The 12033-nt window shown below is 41.0% G+C and overlaps 1 protein-coding gene across 2 annotated transcripts in view; it reads right to left on the reverse strand.

Annotated features, from left to right (window-relative positions):
• Window positions 1-10574, reverse strand: part of LOC122781649 (potassium voltage-gated channel subfamily KQT member 5-like) — a 101229-nt gene extending 90655 nt beyond the window's left edge. For both annotated transcript variants that reach the window (XM_044045501.1, XM_044045500.1), the window contains exon 1: window positions 9848-10574. In XM_044045501.1, the coding sequence (XP_043901436.1) occupies window positions 9848-10191 (344 nt within the window). In that variant the 5' untranslated portion in view covers window positions 10192-10574. The remainder of the gene's footprint in view (window positions 1-9847) is intronic.
• Window positions 10575-12033: the final 1459 nt, after the last annotated feature.

Here is a 12033-nt window from a genome sequence, read left to right on the forward strand (position 1 = left end):
CAATAAACAAATATATGAAATATTAACTTAATGCAAGAATGGCAACATAATAGATATGGCTTCTTGTGTGCATTGTGTCATTTTATTTCAAAAACAATGTATTGTTCAGTCCTTTTCTCTGAATACAGTTTTGTCTTTTGTGTTGTTGTTCATAAGCATGATTGAAAACCAGCGCTGGCAGCGAAATGACACGCTCTGCAATTTGGAGCTGAGTCCATCTCATCTATCAGTGTACCAGACCTTTTAAGTCCAAACGTTACAAGAGAGGTACAAACAGTGTCTTATATATATACACACACACACACACATATATATATATATATATATAACCCAGCCCCACCTGACAAATATGTTGGCCACTAAAAATCATTTTTTTATATATACTACAGTATGTCTATAAATGTATACCAGCAAATATATTGGTATAAGAATCCGCCATAAAATCTCATCTCACATAGGTCACACTCTTCTATCGGTTACTATCGGCCTCTATTACGTGCATACATTTGAGGAAAATAAAATGTATGTTCTGGAGTTGATGTAACTGGTGTAGTGTTGCAGTCTGTCTCCATTGTGAAGAATTTTGCCGTACGATGAATATCTTTGGAGGTAGTCTCTGTTCGACTCCCATCAGCATGTGAAACACAGGAAAATGGGCCCTCTATAAAATAAACATATGTACAGTCTCAGTAAGGGTGTAAGGGTGAGACACATCCTTATGTACCAGGTGGGCGCCCCAAAAGTGAACGCGGGGACATACAATCACAAAGGTTCGACATGACAACTTAAACTCCCGTGAAAATAACAGGTTCCGCTTCCGTAACTGACCCTGTTACATTGACATAATCTTGGCAAAGTAAACTTTCATTTCCTACATCGTGTATCTTTTAGTATGTGTTTGGATATAATGCACACACAGCTGAAATCCTCCTGTGTGCACATGGTCCCTGTGAATGTCGGTCTTTATTTCAAATGCGGGCAGACAGATGAACACAGATGTTTCTTTAAACAAAACTGCGATTGTGTTTTCCCTGCACTGACAAACCTTGAACATCTCTGTTGTCACCTTCACCTCGTCATTCACTCCCTCACAAAACTTTGTTTCCAGCTTTGTGTTCTGTCCCCACGTCACATGGTGCAAGCCGGTGACCCGCACATAAAAATGCTCACGGTATCTGTGCTGTGTTACACTGTCCAGCAAAGACATGGAACACACACACACGCACGCGCCACCTTGTTACCCAGTCGTAGCTATTCCTGCAAACACCGGAACACATCATGACAGTATTTATACACATATACACAGACACACGCATCACTCCTTCTGTTCATCCTATCTAACAGGTCCTTAGTATTTTCCAACATTTTCCACTGGGTTCCAGCCAACATCCTCCTCCCTACCTAGAAGTAACTCTGAACCTAAACAAAGAGACTCTTTTATGTGCTCAGGTGTCTCAAATGTCGCCATGTTCTTGGGAAACAAAGTGCAGTCTCTTTGGGAGGCCTTTGATGTTCGCCTGAATGCAGGTTACATTTTTCCCTCTTAGATAAATGTAGCTGCAGTGACTGCGTGGTCTGTGGGTGCAACAGAGTTTTGCAGTGTTTCCTGTTTCAATTTAAAGGTTCTGGGGTAATCTCTGCATATCCGAAACTATCCACTAATACATGGGTTGACATGGGTTTAATTGGATTAATCATTGAAGTCTTTATTAGCGCTGCAACTGCTAATTATTTTGATAGTGGACTGGTCATCGAATAGTCATTGAATGATTAATAAACTAATCAAATAATCTTAAAATTCCATGCGAGTTCAGAATAAACAGCCTATAAGAGCATCAGGCTATTTGAAGTACTAAGCTGTCCATCAGAGGGCACTGTGAGCACAGCTTTACCTGCAAGAAGAACACTCAGCACGTTTACATGCAGTTTAATTCAGCTAATGCCATAGTCCGACTAAGACAGGCAATCGGTAACTTTATTGGCCATGTACGTCTGACTCCGCCTCCGTAGGTGGCACTGTATGTATCTGTAAGTTAGTGCTTATTGAATCAGTTTCCTGATTCAATAAGAAAAACAAAAACTAGGAACGGCGAGATGAATCGTGCTGTGATTCTGTAAATTGTGCCAAGTCCAACTCCGGTCCGACTAACACAGTCATAGACGTAATGTATGCAATGTGTGCACATGAGCATGAGCATCAAGGCTAGCTCGATTTTAGTCAGACTAACTGACATTAAGAAACGATTGTCTTAATCTAACTAAGAGTGTTTGTTTTTTTTAGAGTGATTCATTTAGTTGACTCATTAGTGACAATGGAGGACACAAACCAACTAAATGATTCTCTTGAGGAGACAATCACAACACCAAAGCATCGAAAGAGCAGCATGTGGACCAAAGATTGAAAAGGAGCAAACAAATATGCGGACTCGATCAATCGATGGAATACAGTTTGCCACCATTTTCAAAAATATTCCATAACGACAATTTCAACTCCTTGACGTATCCCTGATCTGCAAGCACTATGTCCATGGGCTGATTGAGTTAAGATTAAAGAGGTTGTTTTATTGATTTAAAAAAAAAGTCAGTGTAATTGAAGGCAGCGGTTAATGCATCACATATTCTACACAAATCTGTGCAGTGAGCAGTCAAACCTGGACTGAGGTTAATGATTAGAACAAAACTAGTGTCTGACTCCTTGCAGATCACGAGACCAGGTTGAAGTGCTACCTGTCGATTCTCCAGATCGGCTCCGCAATCGATGGTGGATGCACTCACTGTGTGAGTAAATCTCCCTCTCTCTCACACAGATTTCATGGACACATAAACACGTCAATATGGCATGCAGATTACACACTATAATCGACTCCCTTCTAGAGGAAAATGCTTTAAGTCCAATGCTTGTTCATTTAACTGACAACTGCAATTTTGAAAAGCCATCTGGTCATGTAGTTATGGAGCAAACTGCAGCCCAGAGACTGAAAGATGTACAGTGCATGACCTGAGAGTCATCGTGAACGCAAAGACTCTTGCGTGCTCATGTGTTATTGCAAATACAGCATGGTATTCCTCAAGGAGGCAGTCTTGACCCGGTTTTGTTTTCATTATTATAGCCTGTGTGTTTCAACATAAATAACCCTCAGTTCTGTTGTGCCCCAGAGCTCATTAATGTATAGATGAGTAAAAGTTTCATAAAGTAAATGAGGGGAATGTGAATTTCTGTATAAAACCCAAAAGCAGCAAGAAAACAAGTGAATGCAACTCTGATTTAATGTTAAAAAGTTGTTTTTTTTACTTTTCCACCTCTAAATACATTAGACCATCAAGATGCTGAATTTCTCCAGCATTTTAGACAATTGTAAATCCATTTATAGCATATCATTATCTTTATTATTATTGTTATAGCTTTTCTTTATGTTTTAGAATTCAACCTGTAATCATGTTCACTGTCGCAAAATGGGAATAATGCTTTAAAAATGACCATTCCCTCTCATATCGTGAATCCTGTAAAAATAATCACAATTAGATAATTATTCAAAATTGTTCATCCCTAAATAATTAGAGTGCCTTATTACCGCATACACCAGAGATCGTTTGATGTTCCAGCAAGATAACAAAGGTAATCCATTTTGTGTCAGTTACAAAAAGGAAGACTTTGTTGTCATTGTGCTGCAGTGCAGTAGCAACATAATTAGGCAGGCATCCCTGCGTTCTTAAACAAAGAACAGACCACAGACGACATAAAAACAGATATATGACCTGTACGCGTCTCATAAAAGTAGCAGTGAAGTGATCATCTGTTTTTATGTCCCTTAACTTTATGTCTCTTTACAATTTCAATCTCAATCTGTGTTTTTATAAGAAATGCTTTTAATTTGGAGTAACATGAGTCTCTTTTGTTTAACCTCTGGTTGTGATATTTTTAGAATTTAATTTAATGTTAATTTAATTTAATTTAATTTAATGTGCATTTTCTTTGAAAGATGTAATGCAATAAAGTTACTTCCCGACACAGTAACATTACACGTCACACTTCCACGTGTGCACCAAACACAAAAACACAGACAGACAGTTTGGTGAAACGTCACTCTAATGGACACACAGGCACACGCACACACAGAGCGGAAACATCTTCTGAATGCAGCGCACAATGCAGGCTGCGGCTGGAACCCATTTCAGCAAATGTGATTAGCCCAACACACGCCATCTCATTAAGAGATTGAATCTTAATGCCAGCAGTGTTTCAGTGTGGGAGCACTATTTGGCAAGGAGCAAGCCCAGATGCTTATCAGTGTCTTGATTCGTACCGCAGCCGATCACCATTTATGTTGAGACATGGAGTGTGTGTGTGTGTGTGATGGAGAGCTGGTGGTAAACAATAATATTCCTTCTTTTGATTGTGTGTATGGGTATGTGCAGCGCATAGGGTGTAAGATTTAACCATGAAATGCATTAAAATTCATAGTAAATGAGGAAAATCATTGACATTTTATGCAACTGATTTGAAATAACGTAACATACTGTGATATTGATTTATTGGGGTGAAGTGAAGGGATCAACATAAAAAGTGCCTGCATCTTTTTTTATTGTTTTTCACTTAAGAATGTTGTTATAAATATGTATCCTACAAAAACAAAAATTATTTCAGACTGTTTCAGGGCCATTTCAAAAGGTTTTTCATATCAGCACATGTTGTGTTAGATGATACATACATTGTCAGTGTGTACGGAGGTTTTGTGTGTGTGTTTCTGCCTCTTCCATTGAATATTAGGCCGCAACATGACAAGGAAGATGTGTAATTGTGATGTTTTATAACATGATGACGCATCATCCCATGAGTATCAAAATATGAACTGCTGTATATTCTGGTTGCTGACATGAATTATTTGATTTGATTTGGTTGTTTCATGCTGTGATTTTGATTTGAAAGTGATTTATTGTTCAGTTCAACTTGATATAAATTATCAAGTAAGTGTACAAACATGTGTGTACTGGATATGCATTAATCCCTAATCTGACACCAAAAAATAAACACCACAAGAATCGGAGTAACTGTGAAATTTTAAGTCACTACACCAGAATTCATGTGTGTGTGTGTGTTTGATTTATGTCTCACGACTGCAAACATTCAAAGGTCAAAGTTTTCCTATACATTTTGGTTTATTACTGTACATTCAATCTACAGCATTAAGGTCAACCTTTATATAGTGTATGATTTCCGAAGAGGTTTCCCAGGGTAACTTGGCAAACAGCAACTATAGATAATGACCTTACAAAAAGGTATTTTTTTTATAAAATACTACTGTTTCTACTGAAAAGCATCATAAACTACTAGCACTACTGACAGGTTGTTGAATTTGAATTGCAGATTTCGTTGACATACTGTATAAGTTGTATGTGGGGGTCAGAAACTGTCTCCCTGCACATCAGCTATAACAATGGAGCTTGTTATAGCTATAACTTATGGAGTGGAGTCTACATCGGCTTCTACTGCATTGTAGCAGTGACTTTGTTTTGAATTCATCTCTCACAACAAAGTGCCTCAGACTCCCTTTGTTTTGACCAGAAGTCATTTATCCTCTAGAGGCTGAGAAATGTACATGATTACTAATGTGGACTACTTTGGATTACAGACGTCCACTCAGACACTGAAACAGCACCTGGGTCAAAGAGTCTTTTTGGGAGGGATTTCATTTAGCAAATTGTTTTTTTTTGGTGCAATGATATATTAGACGTGGTCTTAAAAGACACAGCACAAGGAATCCACATAAAAATGTCAAAGAGTCAAAGACCACAAGTGCCAGAACAATTGGAATATCACAAGAGCAAACTTTTCTCTGAGATCAATGATGGAAGCTGAGCTTGGATAAGGGAACAGAGTGTTCAGACCCTTCTAATCAATAGATATCCTCGGGCGTGTCCATGTTTTGGGGTAATTGTATTATTTCTACATTTTGGAAAAGCAAATAAAAAAAGAAAGAAAGCGCAACATTTGCAAATGACACTGGGTGCTTATAAATGAGGGATGATTTGATGGGATATTCAGTATTGGTATCGATCTGATAGCGGTCAAAATCGCCGGATCTCTCTGGAATGTGAATGACCCATCTATCAAGAAACTCTGGGAAAGAAGATCCTTGAATTTTAAAAGGTATTTGGGAGACGTTTTTGGAAACCCCTGAGCAAGGTACCCGACCCCCATTGCTCCCCGGGTGATACTCAGTGTGGCAGCCCACTGCTCCTAATTCTAGGATGGGTCAAATGCAGAGAAATAATTTCCCTGCCTAATCAAAATCAGCATGTTTTTAGACTGTGAGAGGAAGCCGGAGAACCCGGAGAAAACCCCCACACACACACGGGGAGAACATGCAAACTCTATGCAGAAAGGCCCTTGTTCCAACCGGGTCGCGAACCTGGGCCTTCTTGTTGCAAAAGCAAGCGCGCTAACCACTACACCAACCGTGTGGCCCTGTTTAAAAGAATTACAGAGCATCCAGTACAACCAAAAAACACATAAATGTCACGTAAGTGCTTCACTACGTACATAAAGCTAAACAATAGTGTCAAAGACACACAAATGGACTGTTTAAACTGGACTCGTCTCAAACTGCACACGTGTTAGTGCACTTGCATGTATAGCACACAGGGTGGCGAGTGAACTTGGACAGAGTAGTGTTGTCTCAGATCAAATACGACCACTGTGAGTTAACAGGGTTTAGTTTGATCCGCTGAAATCAGATAAAGGGCTGCGACAAACCTGCTGAGGTGGAACTATAATAACAATAACTGCTTCACAGTCGTGAGCCTCAGCCAACCTGTCAAGTTGCAGGAAATGTGGCCCCAATGTTTGTGCGGGAACATTGTGATATCATGGTGCAGCTGACCTACTGATTTCTGGTTATAAAATGTCACCCTTTCATTTTTTTTAACCTTAATTAGTTCTATCCTGGTCATCCGTCATTATTCCAGCGTTGATTATTGAGTTTTTGGTCATAAACATGATTTGTGAGGTCCTCGTGACCTCAGCCTCTGACCATTGTCCAGTTTATCCTTGAATCCATGTGGATGTTTGGAAAACAAGAAAACAAGTTGAACACTGTTGCACGTCAGTGATCTTAAAATAATGCTGCCTCCTGTTCTGTCAGTTTGTCTTTTAAGTGAGATTCATTTTTGCCGCTCTCTGCCGAAATTTCTCGCTAAAACAATTTGTGTGAGTGGCACATTTATATAATTTCATTCATGCATTCGATGCTAACTACCAAGTGTGGGAGGCTGTGGTTGTGAACAGATGTAACAACTTAACCCCTGCACCCTCAGCTGTCCCGCCTGAGCAAATAAAATGTCAACATCCGGCTTCGCAGCCCCTCCTCTGACAGCTCCACTTCCTCCTTCTCACAGCGCTCTTCTTCCAACAAGACCCCTTCAGAACGCAAAGGGATGTGGCGCTTCATCACTCCAACCATGTGACTGCACTGTATATGCACAGTAGTGAGAAAGAGAAATCAAGTGTGTATTAAAACTGCTGTGATAAAGCAGAGCCTGCTCTTCATGAATAATAAAAAAAAAAATGAATAAAAAGCAAACAAAGACATTCCAAGTACGGCAGTGTTTTTCTATGAAAAAAAAACAAAAAAAACAACAGTAACATCTGCTCCTCCAGCTGAGCAGCAAAGACAAGAGCTGCACCAAAAACTTAACATCCTCAGCGACGTGATCGCATGTGAGCGCGAGCGACGACTGTTCTCCTGTGAGCACAAGATCAGGTCTGCCCTACATTTGTCATGACGTCATGTCTGTTCAAAAGAACCAAAATTTGTTTTTAACGTGCGACTGTACAGATGTGTCTGCTGTGCACGTGTTTGTGTGTGTGTGTGTGTGTGTGTGAGAGAGAGTGTGAGTGACAGACGGAGAGAAGAATAAGAGTCAGGAGCAGCGGAGAGAACCAAAGCTCTCATTTTAACGATGGAGACAAATCATATGGTGATCACAGTTAATATTGTGGCAGTGGCTTCAAATAAGTGAATGTATGGGTGCTGTTTAGTGTAAAAGAAAACTGAGGAGAGAGGTCAGAGGAGGTCAGCTCGGGAATGTGGCCACATGCATCCTCAAACCACCTCCTAATGTGGTTTTTGTGATCAGCTCCGAGGATGCATTCAGGGCAGATATTGTGCATTCAGACATGCCCTTAATGCGATCTGGACATGATCAGATCCCTCGGGACAAAATGTTACTACCAGCTCTGAAAGGTGTCTTTGCAACAGCAAGCAACCCCGCGTGATTGACAGGCAGTCTCTCGGGTGCAGAGAACAGACACAGCACAGCAGAAACTCTTGCAGATGATTTTCAAGCAACTGTCAAGATTACCGAGATATCAAGCAACTGCCTGTAAAGATACGATCGCAAGCAAGATAACAACTGCTGTGAATGAATCGAGTAAGTATGTGCGTCATGTGGAAAAACACCCTTGGGACTCAAACAGTGCAGCCAGTACTACAACAAATCCTATTAGCTTAGACACAAAGTCGGAAATCTCAGCCAGAATGTTTGCTATAATCTCCAAATTGGTTAATTGAAACTGTATGAGGCAGGAGGAAGCTGCAGTGTTATTATTTCATAGGCAGAATTAAAATCAGCAACACTGGCCATGAGGGCAATTTCACACCGCACTGTGGTCAGCGGAGGACTGTTTTTATTGAAAAAATGAGGCTTTAAAAACAAATGTGCGCTTCTAGGATGTTTCCCAGACTCTCTCTCTCTCTCTCTCTCTCTTTCATCAATACAGTGATGAAAGTCTTAGGATCAGGCAAAGTAGTAGCAGATAATATTACATGCACCCTTTACGGGTAAGAGATGACAGAGTTTCCCTTACAAGAACCCAGTTGCTTGTGTTATGTACAGATTTAACCCTTATTGTACAAATAATATGCAGTACTTGGACTTTTGCAGAGCCTGATATTCCAACCCTAAATCCAACTCTTATTCATCAGAAAACCCTACAGATGTGAGGACCTGCTGAAATGTCCCCACCATGTCAACATGACCTCACACTGATGGTCGAAAAATATGTTCACAAACAGGCACACCTATAAGGCTGTGAGATAAATGGCCCCAAAATGTCACCACAACAGCAAAGTAGATATTTCAGATGGCTAAAAAAAGGAATGTGATGATAATTATTAAATATAGATTTTTGGAAAGATAAAGAAAGTTGAAGTAGTGGTTTTAAATTTGTGTGGATCAGAAACTGAGACAATTGAAAACTGAGGTAAACGTGATTATATGTTAAACCTCAAATGTTTATGTATGAAAACAATTCATTAAATCAGTGCATATGCCGTATAGTGAACTGTTGGCTTGTTGCCAGTAAATATGTATATAGTAATAATGTGTTATTGTTTCATCAATCAAAATTAGCCCCATTTTAGGTCCACACATTTCACTTTCAGTGTTTTCTGCACGCTGTGACTGGAGCAACAGGTGATCACATTTATCAGAAAGGTATCCCTGACATAACCCAATAACAATTACCCATGTGCAGACAACAAGTCACAAAGTGCTTGTACTGATTTTTTGTCCTAGGATGAATGAAGGAGAATGAAGAGGAGGCGTTTCTACAAAAACATTCACTCTTCTTCAGAAACATCCCTCTCCAATCTAATCTGCACCACTTTCATACCATGATTATCTTCAGAATCTTCAGGTCAACATCAAGTACAGTCTGTTATATTGGCATCAGGAGAATATGGAAACTCTTCTTTACACGTTAAAAACAAAGAGAATATGGGGGAAAGTGGCGTGTCAGCCTCTAAATCTCTGGTGCAAGATGAACAAAAAGAGTTGAAGCACTCACACAAAAGCGTGGTAGATGAACGCCCACTCCCGCGGTCTCTCCAGCACGTTGTAGAGGTAATTCTGGAGCCGCCGGTAGCGCGCGTTCCTGCGGCCGCTCTGCGCGCTGTAGGTCAGCGGCTTCCCCAGCAAGCTGAGCCGGGCGCCCTGCGTCCTCTCCGCTCCCACCGCACCTGCCGCACCGGGAGACAGGAGCCCGTCGCCCACACGCACCGCGTTATTCATCGTCCTCTTCCCAGACTCCACATCTTTCAGTGCGTAATCCTGCGCCCGGCGTCCCGTGGAGCTCTTCAGCCAGAGCCCGGTGCCGCCGCCGCTGTCGTCGCCGGTGTGACTTCGCGGCATGGCATCACCCGCGCAGGCGTGGAGTGCGCTGGCATTCACATACAGCCAAGTGCTCTTGAGCCAGAGGTTGATTTTTGGCTGATTCGGCTTTCACTAAATGAGACAAATGAGTGGGTGAGAAGTGAAACGTCTACTGTGCTCTCATCCTGTCACTCTGTGGCTGCTTCTCTGGCTGCTCTGGACACTTTGGTCATCTGCGCAAGGCTGAAGAGGAGTTGGGTTATGAAGGAGTGAATCCATCTAGACATTTGGCGGGGGGAGGGCTCTCACACCCTCCCACCACACTCTCCCCAAACTCACTCTCTCTCCGTCACGCGTCTTCCTCTCAAAGTGCACTGAGCTTCTGCATCAGACCCACAGTGGACTGGGGGATGGTGTCTTGTTGCCTTACATGAAACCATCGTGTGTTAAAATGAAGCGACGTCAAAAGGCATCAAGTGCACCGATGACGCAGGTTTTACGCAGGAGAGCTATACCGCTCATCACATCAACCAGTGGGTTTGTTTTGTTTATTAGGCTTCAGGCTACGTACGCGCAGCATCGATCACTTCAGTGTAAACATTAGAAATCCCTGCTCCTGTGTCTGGAGGGAGGACTAAGACAGAGACGTGGAATTTCCTTGAATAATTCTCTTTTTTAAGGAACTCTTCCAAACACAAAACTTGACCAAATGAGAGAAGCAGTGAACTAAAAGTCTGTCTCCGCCGTGAACCGAACACGTTCCCTGGTCATGTTGTTAGCAGCTGCATCACTGTTTACTACGCCGACCTACCACGTGACCATTGAACTTTCATTCTTTTCTTGTTCTTCCGTCCTTCCTTCCTTTCTCCCTTCCTTCCGACACTCTTCCTCCATTGCAGGGCCCCTAGCTCTGAAACTCCATATCCGACGATCTGTGCTTTTGACTAAATCAGTGACTTTTTTCCAATCACTCCTGAAAACATTTTAAAAAACAAACAAAAAACATTCATTGATCAGAGCACGTGGTCATATTGCAAGCGTGTCTTCATATTAACGTTATTGTTATCTTATGTTATTTGAATTTTCAAACACTTTGTAGCATTCTTTCAAAAAAATGTTGTTCAAAGATATTTCATTCTCTTAGTTATTGTCTGTGATCGTATCTCCAAAGGCACGAGCAGCTTGAACATTTCAGCGAGACGTGAAGATGGTTTATTTCAAACGTGGCCAGAGTCTGCCCTCTATTGGTCAAGTATTGAAGTTACATGAAATGTTAACGCCCTCCTAACAAAATCCTTTACGGTAAAACGCCTGCGATCCAATGCGTCAAGCTGATTCATAAGGACATTGACATCCGGTTTTCAAAATAAAGTGTCTGAGTGCACTTTGAAAGAAATAATGAAAATCCTCGCAGCTATGTTTCAGAGACATACTAACTGGACTTTGAGCTACTGTTTAAAGATAGGTCTGAATGAAAAGATTGCCTTCAGCGTCACCTCGTCAACTAATGTCCCGGAAATGATCAACTTCAACTACATTGTCCACAGGTTCTGGACATGACGGACTAGGTTAGGGTAATGTAAATCACACATTTCACTGTACAGTGTTTGAGAATAAGTCTTGTCCAGCCCTTATGGACATTTTTGTTTTTATCACATCTCAAATTGACAATTTAAATTTGATTAAAAACTACAATTGTGGGACTTTTAATTAAGAAAATTGTACAGTACACATGTATGATTTACAGTATGGCAGTAGTCATAGATGTCCTGAACACAGCCTAGTCAGTCCTGGTCTGAAGTTCTAAGTTGTGTATTATTTTGTTTTAGTTTTTTACATCTCAAATCTGTGATCACTTTTTAGATTAAAATGTGCCACATG

Source organism: Solea senegalensis, linkage group LG15 (assembly GCF_019176455.1).
Source record: "Solea senegalensis isolate Sse05_10M linkage group LG15, IFAPA_SoseM_1, whole genome shotgun sequence".
NCBI lineage: Eukaryota > Metazoa > Chordata > Actinopteri > Pleuronectiformes > Soleidae > Solea > Solea senegalensis.